The sequence below is a fragment of the Panthera onca genome, chromosome B1 (genome assembly GCF_046562875.1).
Source record: "Panthera onca isolate mPanOnc1 chromosome B1, mPanOnc1 haplotype 2, whole genome shotgun sequence".
Lineage (NCBI taxonomy): Eukaryota > Metazoa > Chordata > Mammalia > Carnivora > Felidae > Panthera > Panthera onca.
This window is the reverse complement of record NC_138342.1, coordinates 62519211-62535423: the sequence shown is the minus strand read 5'-3', so window position 1 is coordinate 62535423 and position 16213 is coordinate 62519211. Positions and strand designations below refer to the sequence as shown.

At 40.1% G+C, this 16213-nt stretch overlaps 1 protein-coding gene across 3 annotated transcripts; it reads right to left on the bottom strand.

Annotated features, from left to right (window-relative positions):
• Positions 1–363: 363 nt before the first annotated feature.
• Positions 364–9257, bottom strand: CCNG2 (cyclin G2). 3 transcript variants are annotated; one of them, XM_060654815.3, is made up of 9 exons: positions 8909–9256; positions 8035–8061; positions 7812–7949; positions 7076–7213; positions 5557–5807; positions 5293–5371; positions 5104–5202; positions 2963–3168; positions 364–1809 (listed from the first exon to the last, which is right to left on the bottom strand). In XM_060654815.3, exons 3-9 carry the CDS (start codon positions 7947–7949, stop codon positions 1689–1691), a joined length of 1032 nt encoding a protein of 343 aa, XP_060510798.1. In that variant the 5' UTR covers positions 8035–8061; positions 8909–9256; the 3' UTR covers positions 364–1688. The 3 variants fall into 3 exon arrangements, with proteins under 3 accessions (XP_060510798.1, XP_060510799.1, XP_060510797.1); XM_060654816.3 differs by lacking the exon at positions 8035–8061 and having other exon boundaries at positions 7812–7987; positions 8909–9257; XM_060654814.3 differs by lacking the exon at positions 8035–8061 and having other exon boundaries at positions 8909–9253.
• Positions 9258–16213: the final 6956 nt, after the last annotated feature.

Genomic DNA, 16213 nt, shown 5'->3' with positions numbered 1-16213 from the left:
CTTCTGATTAGAATTTGGTGTGTCTGCAGAAAGAAACTATCGACCTCCCAACCTGAGTATTCCGGTGTACTTGATACCTGTTGCCTTTCGCTATAAATTAATAGGCATTCAGGTCAATACATCACTCTTTTGTTTAATATAAGTCCACCCCAGAGAGCGGTCAATTCTCAAGTGACAGATTTGCTTTCAGTATCTCCAAGGCTGAGGGCCAAACTGTGATGAAGAAATATTACCTAGAGGACTTCTGGTAACCAGATAGACAGCTTACCTTGGAGGCACTCCAGCCTCACTTCAAGCCTTTCCACTGAAATACAGCAAGCACTTTTTCTTTTTGCCAAAAAAATTAAGATTGCAGACGAAGAGTATAATTCATTAACCTTTTTATTTTGAGTTGTAATCTATCATTACTTCAAAAAGATTCACTTCAGAAAACATCCAATGGATGTTGACTGACCATTTAAAAAGTCATCAATGTATTACTTAGAATAACAGAATACACAATAAATTATATTTACATGCAATGACTAGACTACCACACACACAAGGTAAAAAAATACAGTATTTTTATGTACATTTTTAAAGATTTACATTTTCATATACAATTTATAAAGTTAAAAAAAATTCTCTGTACAAAATCCCAAGTGTACAGAGTTTGTAAATCCCTATTCTCATGGCTGTACCACCACACAGATATGCTTAAAACTAGAATGCTACAAACACTTAACTTTTTTTTTTTTTTTACTTCATGTTCAGTCTTGGCACCCATACACTAATACCAATATTTTTGAAACGTGAATTATAAAGGGAATAAAACATAATCATGCAGACTTTTTTTTAATATAAGAAAATGAAATAAAATATACTACAAAGATCAACATTTATCATTCCAGTTACCTATAGTTCTCTTCAGCTTCCTGTACTGCTTTCATATAGATGCATGCATAACTAATAGATTATGGATTGTTTTAATAACATTAAAATAATACTACAGTCTGACAATACTTAGGCATTAGAAATGCAACTAACAACCCTAGCCTGTCAATGATTTCTGCTTTAGCAGAAACCTCAATTAACACATTATATACTAAAATTCACAGAAATGTCACTATTATAATTCCTAAGTTTATAGAGTCTGCATCAGAGAGTAAGTGATCATTTAGAAAACAACAAAGCAACAAAAAAAGTTGTCTGACATTTAAGAGTATATTCTCTGTTCCGAGAATGGAAAGTAGGGGAGATCTATGATAAACCATTAAAGGATTATCCAATGTCCCTGCTGAGGAAGCACTTTTATGCTCCCAATCTGTTTAAAGAAAGACACGAGAAGGCTTTATAAAAAGTTTAAGATAAGCTACACTATTCATCTTTAAAAATCTTCTTGAAAAGTAATAAATTGAAGGTATCAGCACCTTCCCTCCTCCCCCAAGTAGCTAAAGATCAATGAGAAAAATAAAGTGCCAATGTGTAAAACATTGTTAATTGTTTACGAGGCACTAACCCATTTGATGGCTTAGGATTAAATATGAAAATAGGCCAGATCTGATCTGAATAATAAATAGAAGGTAGGTATTCTAGTCTATGCGATTCCTGCCTAGATGGGGGATGGACCAGAAAACTACCTACTCCCCCATTTATTGCTTTGAAACCTGTATACGCACTTTAAATTCTGACACAGAACAATTACATTTCTAAGATGGAAAGCACAATGTCTGTGCCACTTTGAAGTTGAAAAAGAAAGTGCACTCTTGATCACTGGAAGGAGAGCTGCTGAGACTCTCTTCACAACTCATATCTTCACAAGAGTCCTCACTAAAGGCAGAACAAGACACAAGAAGAAGATTCCATTATTTAGAAAATACTTAAAGGTTTTACAGGCCAAATGAAACTGCTAAATGGGTATCTTTAGTCTCAGGGTTTCTGTATCAAAATTTAAACTTTATAGAGACAAAATTTAACTTGTAAGGACTTCCTAAAATGAATTATAATCTATTGTAATCTTAGAAAATATAGATTCTAAGAGATTTAGATAAATTACCATCTGCCAAACTATTATTCTGGTACCAATTAATACATATTAGCAACTAACTACAATTCTAACCACTTTAAATCCAATAAATGGAGACTAAGGACAACATATCTTCAATCACATGGTTTTGATATCTTTCTTGCATTAACAATTGTATCCCTATTACTCTCAAATATCAAACCAAGAAACCAGTAAACTGTGAAAATAAAACTCGTTATTTCTAGATGGTAAAACAATCAAATTTAGTAAAAGTATTCATTTTATGAACGAAAATGAACTCTGAGCAAGACAATGGCATCTGACAAAACCGTAAAAATATCTACATAAGTCTGCCACATTAGTGGTGGTGGTTCCCTCCCTTTTCTGGTCATTTAACCCGCAGCACCATATTAGGAATCCATACTAACCCTGAAAAGCTGGTAAAGCCATTTCAGGTTTTGTTTGTTCTTAAACTAGATTTCAGAGAACAAGGGAGATGTGAAACAACCAGTTTTCAAAAAGGGAGGCAATGAAACAAGTCATACTGAGAAAGACAAATACTGTATGATCTTACTTCAGTGTGGAATCTAAGAATGAAAAAAACAAAAACCAGAACTCATAGATGCAGAGAACATATTGGTGGTTGACAGAGGGAGGGATAAAATAGACGAAAGTGGTCAAAAGGTACAAACTTCCAGTTACAAGTCCTGGAGATGGAATACAGAGCATCATGTTTTGCTTTTTTTAATAACGAAAAAAAAAAGAGAGGGGGGGTTGGGAGCATATCACTAAATCCTCACCTATTTTAATAAAACTACCTCTAGCTAATTTTCTCAGCTGAAGAGATGATGCTATTGGCTTTCTTTAATACTGTGTAGTATTGCCAGGTTCCATTTTGAGTGTAAAATCAGTGTTACTTACTCTGAGGAGGTCTAATTTGTCAAGGAACCTGCTTACCTTTCACTTTCATCAAAACAACCCCCTTCTGGTATTGTTGGCAACTCAGGAACACTATAGTAGCTGTTGTGGAGGTTCTGGGCTGTGCGCCTTGAAACAATCCAAACCAGTTTCTTAAGATCTGGTTTGCAACATTCAGGAGAAGAATATTCAGCTAAGCATTTAGAAACCAACTCCCTCCAGTAAATGAACTCGGTGTCATTAACCTGGAAAAAAATATTTTAACGAAGAAGTTAAATACCTCAGAATCACCTGTGATGCTTAAAATATACTGATGCCTGGCTCCCACCACCAGATATTCTTATTTGATATGGGATGTGAGCTGGACATCAAGATTTTTTAAAGCTCCACAAGTGATTCGAATGAGCAGTCAAAATTTGGTAACCGCTGATTTAAGGGAGGAGCATCACAGATACAAACAATTTACACAGAACCTAATAAAATGCCTATTTTAAGAAAATACACTGACCTAAAAACATTAGGTCTGCTAATCAGCCAATTATTAAGTATATTCTTTAATAGCCTCAATGAAAGAAATGTAACATGATTTAGGTTTCTGTGACATAGCATTGTTTGGATTGCTAAAGACACCAGATATATGCTAATGGGGAAGTTAGCAATATGACAGAAGAGGAATTTCCCCAAAAGGGCATAGCCTCTCCACCACTGGGAAATGCCCCAATTTATTAATGAGTCAATTTTCACTTAAGATATTTCCAGATAACGTTATTAAAAAAGGTTTGGATTAAAACTAGTAAGTTCATTATTTAAATGAAAGCTAGAATTCATCTGCTAAAAACAAAACACTTCACAAATACTTTTGCCACAAACAGAAGATAATTTTATATCATCGTGGTCTCCATTTCCACCTAATCCACCTACATCTTAACCCCTTTGCAATCTGGCTTCTACCACTAGTTTCTCTTTCTACTGACATCTCCTCTAGGTATAGAATAGCCTCCTTCAATTCTTTTTATACTGGGCATCTCATCTAAATTCAATATTCCTGACCACCTCCTCCTTGTTGGTAACTTTTTTCCAACCTGACGGCGCACTTACTTGTCTCATGTACCCTCCTTCACTGGACTCTTAAGGGGAAAACCACCAACACTGAAAACCCAGAGTTTCAACTGACCCCTAAACAAAGAACTCCCACAAGTTTCTTATGGTTTCTATTATTATTTCTTCATGAGAAATTCCATATTTCAATCTCCAACTACAATGTACCTTCTGAGTTTTTATTCCAGGCTGCCAAATATCTGCTAAATATCTACCTACCTGAAAGATATACAAATACCCAAAATCATAATTTGATCACAAATTAGTGTCTTTCAAGCTTCCTTCAATGGGGTCAACATTCTCCCCATCATTAGGTTCAAATCTTGGTCATTCATGACTCCTTGTCTCATTTCCATGCTTGGCTTCCAAAATCACTATTTGAGTTGGATCTCCTTACTCCTGGCTTCTGACTATCACCTAGACATTCCAACTATAAGCCAACCTTAAAATGATTCCCAAACTCTTCTAGTCCACCAACCTTCTGGCCACAAGCCTCTGCTACCCAAACTTTCATTGTCTAAGATTTTTTTGGTCCAATGAGACTCCCAGTCATAGTGCCTCTCACAGTCTGCCCTACCTCTGTGCTAACAGAACCCTGAGGCACTCCTTTTAGTACTAACACCTTTTACTGCAAAACTTATTGAGCTGGCTTAAAGAGGTTTAAAAAGAAAAACATTGTTGAAGTTATTTTGGTAATGCTACTAATGGGATAATGATTCAGCCCTACAGATGTAACGGGCTGCCATTAGTATATTTACTAAGTCTATTTCCTAGTATGCATTTTTGAATAATCTGCACGTTGCACTGCAGAACACTGTTATCAATAAGTGAGAATACCAGAGAAGATACAATATCTGAACATAGAAAGAAGCTAGGGTAAGTGGTCAGGTTCCCTTCCAGTTTAATACTGTCTGGGTCAGAGCTGCATTTTGAGAACATCAACACATGAGGTACAAAACAGAAGTGGAAAAGGTAAAAGGCCCATAAGGTTATTATTTAATGTTTAAATCACCACAGGGGTAAAAAACTGATAAATTAGGTAACAAGTCTGCTTTAAAGAATAAGAACTGAAGATCAATTACCTTGGAATGTTTTTTAACAAGCAGAAGAATTTCCAGTAATTCAATGGATTTCAAAGTTTCTACTTCCAAATTGAGAAGGCACAAAGCTAACACAGATGGCTATTAAAAAAAAAAAAAAAAGAAAAAAATATTTTTTTAAAAATTAAAAACAGAAACAGCGAGACCTATGTAAGCAAGAAATCAACTTACTTTTGCTTTTGAAAAGGTAAGTCGGCAGTTGCAAGCTTTCAGTTGAGCTTCTAGTTTATCTAGACTCAGTATTTCTTTCCTATACAATGAAAAGGTAGAACAAAATATTTATTAAACTTCCAAAGACTTAAATGATTCTAAAAACTTGCTCTTGAAAATCCAAGTTGAAAGTTTAGAAAAGTAAAAATATAAACTTCACTGGCATTACAACTGTTAGCTACAGGAACGCTAAAGCACAAAATTTTTACTTTTAATCCCACTGACCTTTCTGATGTATGACACAGTACGATAGTATGGTATAAGTGCAAAAAGTTTAAGGCAGTAGTAGCTTCCAATTCATAGTGCAATTTTTCTGAAATTATTTTTTCCATCCGTTTTATGTCAGAAGCAGTACATTTACATTGACTGATCCGGATTACGTCATGAGTGGATGGAATATTGCATTCTTCTTCAACTATTCTAGCAGCCAGCAAAAAACAACAGACTCCAATGCAAGACAAATGTTTAGGTTTCACCTGAAAAGCAAAGAACAAAAAGCTTCTTCTAACAACTGTCACTCTAATTCAGTAAAGCCGACACTTAATATGATGATGTCCCTAACTCTTAAGACAGAACACAATCTGTTACCAATACTTTACCCTTATTCACAATTATAATTAATCATTTTTACATTTTAAACTGACTTAACTTCCTCTTTTTTAAAAAAGGCATTTTAAGCATTTAAATTAAGTAATTTAAATGCAAATTTAACAGCTAGGTTTCTAACACTGAATTATACTTTGTATTTCAAACATGAAATTCCTAATAGTGCAATCTCCCCCAAAATAAATTAAGCCTTTCAACTCTAAGAAAATACATACTTCTTTGAATATAAAAATAATACGTGTAACTTATCTTTTTATCTTCTTCTCTTCTTATCTTTAAATATCATCCTACATTTCAGTGCAAATTTGCCCAAGAGAAATATTGCATCAGTTGTGCAGAACAGAGCATATGTAAAAGCTGCCATGGACAGATGGCTGCCCTTTTCTTTTCAGTGCCCTGAAAACTGACCCAGCAGCTGACAGCAATCCTATTGGCAGAAGAATTGCCACATTTTTCTAACAGTAGCTGGTTAATAAGACTATGGTTCCCCGCTTTGAAAAGACTTCTCACAGGGAAGGCAGGTCACCTTTAACATACTGCTATACTTGAATTTATGTTTCAGTATTAAAAATACCTAAGCTCCAACAGAAAATGTGACGAAAGATGAAAATGTGAAAACCTTATTTTGAGAATTGTATACATATATAGGGAATACCTAAAAACAGTGTTCTTCATTTTGTCACATCTGCAAAGAGAAGGCATAGAAGAGGGACAGCAAAACCAAACTTAAAATCCAACACAGTTAATTCTGTAATCTCTTAACCTGGCACTAAAGATCACACTTCCAATTAAAAATGTTTATGCACAGTGACATAATTACATTCACTTGTCAAACATTTATCGAACCCCTGTATCCTAGGCACTGTGCTGTGCACTACGTTTAGAAATATAAAGATATAGGGACACCTGGGTGGCTCAGTCGGTTAAGCGTCCAACTCTTGATTTTGGCTTAGCTGATGATCTCATGGGTTCCTGAGTTCAGAGCCCTGCACTGGGCTCCATGCTGACAGTATGGAGCATGTTTGGGATTCTGTCTCTCTTCCCTCTCTGCTCTTTCCCTGCTCGTTCTTGTTCTCTCTCTCTCTCAAAAACAAAACACACACACACACACACACACACACACACACTGGTTAAATACCTTCATAAGAGCCAAGAATCTGTCCAAAATATTGACAGCCAGGACAAAAGTTTCAGTGCAAGATCCAAAAAAGTTGGTTAAACTCCTTAAATCTTCTACTTTGGCATTTCTCAATCTTGGACACAAAGTGTTATCATCCTGAAATAAAAACCAAGAGCCAAAGTTATGACTTTCTTAGAACTAGATAAATACACACAATTAGATTCAAATAGAGTAATTTTTTCCCTTAACCTTTAAGAATATGGGGGGAAAGAGTGGAATCATTTAATGCTACAAACCTTTTCAGGTACGAAATATGTATACATATCACTGCTTTTTTAAAACCTACATTACAGAAGAGCTTCAGAAAACTGTTGTCACTTCCAGGGGTTAAAGCAAATATAACTCCCTTGTAATGGAGATAATTAGATTTTTGTTTTTTCTAATAAAGAAAAGGCCCTACTATGAAGTATTTCACGGGCAAAGGTTATTTCCACAACGGAACTACTCAATTCCGACGTAAGAGTCTCCCCCCCACCCCAGAAGCTGCAGGTTGGAGGTACCACATTTGAAGAAACACTTCTCGAGGGTTAGTATCACTCTCGTGCATAATATTGTAAGATTTATCTTAGTACTCTAGAAAGCCAAAATTTTATCTTAAGAAAATTTGCAGCCTTTAATCTTGATTCAACTTAAAAGTTATCCTTTTCCAAGCCCTATCAGCTGTTTGAGCAAGACATCTTTTCTGGGAGCTTACCTCCGGTGTAGCCTCGATCAAGCTCAGCCCTTTTTCTCGAGGTTGGAATCTCTGTTCCTGTTCTAAATAGAGGTTCAACAATCCGAAGAGCTGGACCCCTTCACGACCCGCCAAATACTCTGCCCCTAAATCCTTCATCTGCAGCAAAGACACCACCCACAGTTAGAGTAGGTATCCTGGGGAGGGGGTGGGGAGTGGGCAAAAAAAGAGCTGGGGTCAATACCTCAAGCTAGAGACGCCCCAGCACACCCTGGGTAGGAGGGGATCAGTCACGTCCTCCAGAACCCCGGCGCAATCCTTCCCCACAGCCAGGGAGGTGTGGCAGGAGGAGGGGCCGCGCTGTCGTCCGCCGGCCAGCGCTGGGTCAGACCGGCCAGCCCCAGCCTCCCGGAGGTTTCACAAACCGGAAACTGCCCTGGGGCGGCAGTGTCCGTCCGCCCTACCTGAAGCCGTGGGGGAGGAGGGGCTTCTGCCCGCGGAAAGCACCCGGGGCACCTAAGGCAGCGGGTCTTGGGAGTGGGCGCTTTACACAATAAGGGGGAGGGGAAAGAAAGTCTCGCGACCGAACAAAGAACCGGGGGGAGGAGACTCCCGAGCCCCGCCTCTCCCGGGGAGCCCAGCTCCTGAAGCCCCTCTCGCTGGAGTTCAGTCCCCAAGCTTTCTCATCCGCTTCGGCAGCGCCTATCCCCGTTCCACCCGAGTGGCAAGACCCCGATCCATGAGAGCGGTGGGGTGGCGTGGCCCACCCAGTCGGGGGACAGAAGTCCAGCCCACCCCATGCCTGGACATCACCCGTCCATCCACTGATCCCAGGTTCCTCAACCGTGCTGAGCCCTGGGGCTGTCAATCCAGGAAGCACCACCCCAGCGAGCCCCCGTGACAAAATGGGGGTGGGTTGCAACTAAAGAATTGTCTTCAGCCTCCTCGACTCACCACTCCTCCTTCCAACATCTTTCCGTCTTCAGTGCTCACTCCCCCGGGGCAGGGCTGAGGGCAGGACCGGAGTCGCTCCGGGGCCGATTGGGTACTCCCACATCCCCCTACCACGTCCCAACCACAAACAAAGAAACCCCGCGAGCCCGGGCGAGCCCACTCACCGTGCCGGAGAGGAGCCTCAACCGGCCCGCGTCGTCACGGTCCGGTGAGGACTGGGCACGGCGGGGGCGTCCGAACCTGTCTCCGGAGGTCGGGGACCCGCCGCCTCAGCGGTGCCCCCGGACCGGCATCGGACCCTTCCCCCCCCACTGCCACCTCCGCCTCGGCCTCACAGCCGGAGCTTCATCCCGCTACCCGTGCGCCCACCCTCCGGCTGGGGCGCAGTGCCGGCCCTTCTAACCCTGGCCCTTTGCGGGCACCGCCGCCTCCACAGCGGAGGCCGAACCAAACCCCTTGTTTTTGTTTTGAGTTTTCGACGCCCCCAAGGGGGCGGGGCACGTGACTCCCCGCGGAGGGATCCGCGGCTACCGCAAAAGACTTTGAAAAAGAGTCCCACCCCATACTGCTGTCCCCAGCCGGATTTGTGCCCTCTTCAGCTCGGTTTTGCTTTGCCGAGCCATCGCTCCCTCTCGGTCCCTGGGCGGAGGGTGGAATCTGGGCGTCGGCTTTCCACGATTGATCCGGAGAGGGGAAAGACAGGGAGTGATAGGCTTGAGAGGCGGAAGGAGACGGTTTCTGGTCGCATTGCACCTTTTAAAGGTCCCCATTTGTTTTGTTTTCGCTGTTTTGAAAAGTCCGCCCAAAGCAGCCAGCTCTCCGATTGGATACTGGTACAGAGATCAGAATGCTGAGCATCTGATGTACTCTAGAATCTGGATTGGCTAACTGATTAGCCTTTGAGTCCTCTGATTGGCTTTCGTCTTATCCGGAGCCTCTATCTTCCTTGGGGCCTTAGCAACTCTGGGGTCTGGATTGCGCATGCCTGATGGCTCCGGAGGAATTTATAAACCTTACCCGGGGGTCTAGTCCCTCCCACCCCCACCTCCACTCGTCTTGGGGGTATGCCACTCTACGCTCTTACCTTAGAAGAGCCGTAACAGCTAGAAAACATTTATTTGTTCTGCGGGTCCACTTTACGGTAATAGTCAATCAAGTTATTATAAAATTTTTGGGGTGTTTACTGAAATATTTACAAGTAAAATGTTATCTCGCGTTCGCTTTAAAGTTTTTCCTACCAAGAGGAAAACAATAGAGATAAGTGAAACGAAATTGGGAAAACGTTAAGAGGTGATGAAGGTGGGAGATGGGTACAAGAGTGTTGGTTTTAAGTATTCTTTTTACTTTGATGTGCCTTCAAATTTTTCCATGTACAAGAGGGGACTTAAAAAAACTTAATCTGTGTATGTGGATAAGGGCACATAAACTTTTAATCATTATAATATCATGCCTCCAGAGGTTGTCATTGTGCTGTTGTTTTAATGAAGACTCCCAGAGGCTTCTTGGTCTCAGCCACCCATAAATTATAACTTATTGTCCATTATAATTAACGTTATTAAGAGGCCACACCTCTTATGGAGCAGAGCAAAAAGGCAAAACAAAGGGTGCCTTAGGCCAGAGAAACAAACCTGCACACAGAATGTCTTTGAGAGGTGTAAGAGACTCCCTTCTAACATTTATACTTTCTTCACTTTCTCTGTCAATTCCCAGTCACAGTCAGCCAAATACACAAATCAGTAAATAGTAGGTTCTTGAGTTCTCATCTAAGAAATCAGCCCTGAGGAACAGATTCTCTTTTCTGTTCATCTGCATGTTTTCTGTGAATTGTTTTATTACTTGTAGAATATGAGAAATCATACAACACTGCTTTAGAAGCAGATTTCTTTTCAGAGCAGCTAAGGAAGTTTAGAAATAGATCCCTATGCATATTAGAGGGGACTAGACACAAGAGTCTCCAGCACAAGAGCAACTGAGTGGAAGGGAAACTCAGAGCAAATCCTATTTTAGAAAAAAACCAAAATTACATTAACAGACTACTTTTAAATGATTTACAGACTGCATAATTTTGTGCAATGCCTGTGATCTTGTAAACACTATTAAAACTATTGTTTTTATTTGACATAAACTTTTTGCTGGAAATCTGTGCTGAAAAACATAAGTGAGGATATGTAACTAATATGGAAAATAAAGCTAAGATTAGAATTAAGTAGATAACAGCTCATTGCGGTATATAAGGAGGCTCCAGAGACAGAAAGCAGCTGGACAGAAAACATACACCTCAAGAGAAAGGAGAGTTTGTGGCCAAAACATGAAAACTTTTTTCAAGTAGGAGGGCAAAGATAGAAAAGGAACATAAAATAAGTGATGTGAAAGAGGAAATGTAAAATTATGTGGTAGAAGATTTTTTAAATAGATATGGTATAAGGCAAAAGAAAGAGATCAAGAAATTGTACTTGACTTAGATCACTGTTATAAAGTTATACAAAATGTATACTATATGATATTTCAAAATTGGGGTTTTTTTTTTTTAATCTTTTATCAGGCAGCCTTTTGAATGATGAGCTGTTCTCTAAGAGTAAGACAAGAAAGCTTGGTAATCTGTGTTCAATTTCCTGCTCTCAGCAGGCTCTATTCAGTAAGGGAGAAAAGACTGATCAAATTGTCCAGTATGGAGCCCTTCACCCACCTCAATCCACTTACCTTTTTAAGATAAAGGAAATAGCAATCATCAAAAAATAGTGGACAAGTAGTTACATCATCCTCTTTTTCAAAACACCTCCTTTTAACAACGATGATATTCTGATAATGCAAGTTTTCTTTTGTTATGCTCATTTTTTTGGTTATTAATATGGCCTTTATTTTTTTATTTTAATTTTTAAATCTTTTTTTTTTTTTTTTTTTTTTCAGAGAGCAAGAGTGAGCATGTGCATGATAGGTATGGGGGAAAGGGACAGAGGGAGAGAGAGAATCTTAAGCAGGCTCCATGCTTGGTGCAGAGCCTGATGCAGGGCTTGATCCCATCACCCTGGGATCAGAACCTGGGCAGAAACCAGGAGTGAGACGCTTTACCAACTGAGCCATCCAGGCGCCCGAAGCCTTTATTTTTTAATCTTTAAAATTTTTAAATAAGTTATTTTTGAGAGAGAGAGAGAGAGAGAGAGAAAGAAGGGATGGGGCAGAGAGAGGGAGAGAATCCAAACAGTATCCCTGCTATAGCACAGAACCCAATGTGGGGCTCAACCCCATCAACCATGAGATCAGGACCTGAGGTGGAATCACGAGTCAGACACTTAACAGACTGAGCCGCCCATGTGTCCCAAATTTTTAAACTTTTTTAATGACAGACTTTCTCCAGGCTCCATTTGTCTGCTCTTATCACTTAAGTTTACTTTCCTGCAGCTGTGGGTTTTATTTATTTAAAAGACATTTTCCTCTAGGTACCTTTCAGCTACCTTTCAGTGTTTCCTAAGCTTTCTTGGGGGCGACTTTCCTGCATTAGGCACGCATACAAAACGGAATCAGAAATCTGGCAGTTCCTGGGATGCCTGGGTGGCTCAATCTGTTAAGTGTCTGACTTGGGCTCAGGTCATGATCTCATGGTTCATGAGTTCGAGCCCTGTGTTGGGCTCTGTGCTGACAGTTCAGGAAAAAAAAAAAAAGGAATCTGGCAGTCCCCAAAAAGGACTTTGAGGGGATTTATTTCATTACAAGATACTTGGTGTTCTACAGCACAGTGATAGGGGTGCAGTGTGATTGGGTAATAATCTGTCCCCAATAACCCCATGAAGGTCAGACAGGGAACTTGTCCTCAGTGACATCTGAGACTGTGAAACTAGAAAGTGGGCACAGAGCAGGAAATAAACAGCACACCCACAGAAACACAGCCTTCATTCAGCGAATCCTTGACTCTTGAGGAGTGTCTTTCAAACCACTCAGCACTTAAGCTTCTACCTTGGAAATAAAATAGAGTATTTCCACGCAGCTGCTGCACTGCTTCCCTTAGTGCTTTATACTTGGACTTTCCCTGAACTTTGTAAGGCATCAGAATCCCCATACAACTTTTCTGATAACATCTTTCTTCTTACAAATGGTAGTTTTAAACAATAAATCCTAACTTTTTATTTAACAGACATTTAATGAATATATACTAGATACCAGGCATAGTACTAGGCCTCAGGGATACAAAAATAGGTAAATAAAACACAGTCCCAGAATATGCCCAGAATATGCTGGTACATCTGAGGTGTAGGGCAAAAGCCCTAGCCGAGGGATCTGAATGCCTGACTTTGAGTCCCAGCTTTCTTTTTAAAAAAAAATTTTTAACGTTTATTTATTTTTTTAAATATTTTTTTATTTATTTTTGAGACAGAGAGAGACAGAGCATGAGCAGGGGGAGGGCAGAGAGAGAGGGAGACACAGAATCCAAAGCAGGCTCCAGGCTCCGAGCTGTCAGCACAGAGCCCAACGCGGGGCTGGAACTCACAGACTGTGAGATCATGACCTGAGCTGAAATCAGACGCTTAACCGACTGAGCCACCCAGGTGCCCCTAATGTTTATTTATTTTTAAGAGAGAGAGAGACAGAGTGTGAATGGGAGAGGGGCAGAGAGAGAAGGAAACACAGAATCTGAAGCAGGCCTCAGGTTCTGAGCTGTCAGCACAGAGCCTGATGCGGGGCTTGAACCCACGAACTGTGAGCTGGTGACCTGAGCCGAAGGCAAACGCTTAACTGACTGAGCCATCCAGGCACCCCCTTACTTAGTAGAAATAGCACCTTAAATACCTTGAATAATGTGAATTGTACTGAACCTTAACTTTGTAATCTGGAAAGAAAAATAGGGAGAAACAATCACCAGGGGTAGTTGTTTCCTCTTCATATGTAAAGAAACGTTTGTAAAGGCACTTTTACTATATCCACCTATGTATGCTGTCAGGACTTTCACAATGCTGTGACTTCTTGAGGGAAAAGAAGGGACCATCCCTAGCTTTGTCAAAGGAATCTAATAGCAAGCAGCCCTGAAAGGAAACAACTTCAGGATGGGGACTGGTAAAGCTGACATAATGCCACACTCCCTCTTCCACTCATGCACTATTTCTGGCTCTAAGCCTTGGCTAGTTTCTGTCATTTAGGTGTTTTGCAGACCCAAACCTCCTGTTTAGATTAACCTTGCTAGCAGAACCTGGAAAAGGGGACAGGAATGCTTTCTGGAGGGAAAGGAACAGGGAAAGCATAAACTAACCTGGGGTGCCATCTTGAAGTAATTCAGGTTTTCAACCAAGTGCTCATTTTTCTAAATCTGAACTTGAAGGAATGAGATGATTTTATATGCAGACAATTAATTCCTTTCTCCAAGCAATCAATAAATGAGTGAACATCTCATATATTCTGCCTTGTGACTTTTTCTCATAGACAAGCCCCCAAATCTGAAATTAGCGAATTCAACATTTACCATTTATTTACTATATATAGAACTTGTTGTTTTTGTTGTTGTCAATGTTGGAGCATGTTGTATCTTTTAGAGGGAGTGTTTATCCATGAGAGGGTTAGTGATATTCATAATACAGTTAATCCCCCAAAAGTGATGTGCTCAGCCTTGGAATTGTGGGACCTACCACACGGTAGAGACCTTCTGAAGAGACCTTTTGCCAGCCAGCCAGGTTGGGCCCTCCCAGTCCTACTATCCTGCAAGTGAGTCAGCCTTATAAGAACTATCTCTGAAAAACCCTTGAACTCAATGCACATTTAACCTCAGTGTCCTGACTCATTACTTAGTGTCCAGAACTCTTTCTGTTACGCTCAAGTTAACTGAAATAAATGGAGTAGCTTTGACATGGCATGGAGAGATGGGTAAAGGAGCATGCAACCGATAATTTGGCAATTCTTGAAATCAGAGATGATTATCTCAAAATGGTATATCTGTCCCAAAGCAAATATATTTTAAGTGGTCCAGGCTGCATTCTGGGACATTGTACATTATTATTTACATAACACATTCTTCTTTTATGACTTGTTCCAAGAACCATAACCTAAGTCAGATATTTCCTGTCTTTTCTTGCCATCACAGCGCTCTGGGAAGTTGATACTGTCAGTAAAGAATCATTTAGGAGACATCTGTTGAATACATCATCTTAATGCTAAAGGAAGTTTTCATTTTCTGTGAAAGTAATTATCACTTATTTTAATCTCAGATGAAAAGGCAATTGACATTTAAGGTGATATGAATAAGTAATATAAGCTTAAATTTTGCTTTTGTTATTTTAAGGTGTCTTCAAAATGAAGGATTTTTTTTAATTTCTAAGAAGAAAGGTTGCATAATTTCAAAGATCCTCAGGTCTGCTTAATTACATATATTATTATGTTTTTTAACCACACTCTGAATAAGAAATTCTGTCTACATTCAAGAACAGAACTAACTTTTTTTTTTTAATTTACATCCAAATTACGTAGCATATGGTGCAACAATGATTTCAGGAGTAGATTCCTTAATGCCCCTTACCCATTTAGCCCATACCCCCTCCCACAACCCCTTCAGTAGCCCTCTGTTTGTTTTCCATATTTAAGAGTCTCTTATGTTTTGTCCCTCGCCCTGTTTTTATATTTTTGATTCCCTTCCCTTATGTTCATCTGAACAGAACTAAATTTTTAAGGAGGGGTTAAAGCTTTCCAATTTAGAGGAGTTCTCTCTAGGAAAAAAGAGTAGGATTAACAATACAAAATTAGATATGAGCGTGAATGTTTATTTAAGATGAAACAAATCAAGAAAAATTGTAAATTTTTAAAAGCTGATATATGCTAACTGGCCCAGTTACTTATTGCTGTGCAGTGAATCGCCCTAAAACTTAATGGCTTAAAATAACGATAATCTTATTATTGTCACTCACAGTTCTCAGTTGGGCTGAGCTCAGTGATGCAGTCAGTCCTTTCTCAGGGTCCTTCATGAAGTTGCATTGAGATGGTGGTTGGGGCTGGAGCCATCTTGTGGCTTGCTCCCTCACATGTCCGGAGTGGGGGCTGACTGTGGGCTGGGCTGAGGCTGGTGGCCAGAATGCCTGCATGTGTGGCCTTTCTCTGTGGTCTTTTTACTTCCTCACAGCATGGTGACAGGCTTAAAGAAACCCAGGTGAACACTGCGCCTCCTTTTACAAACTGCCCCTGGCAATCCCATTGTTTCTATACTAGTTTCATACTGCTACTATAACAAATCACCATAAATTTAGTGACTCAAAACTACACAAATGTATTATTTTATAGTTCTGGGGGTCGAAAATTTGAAATGAGTCTCACTAGGCTCAAATCAAGGTGTTGGCAGAGCTGTGTTCCTTCTGGAGGCTTCTATGGAAGAAACATTTCCTTGCCTTTTCCAGCTTCTTAAGACCATCACGTTCCTTGGCTTGTAGCCCCTTTCTTTATCTTCAAAGCCAGTATCCTAGAATCTTCAAATCCTTCTCAACTCTGACTCTTCTGCCTTC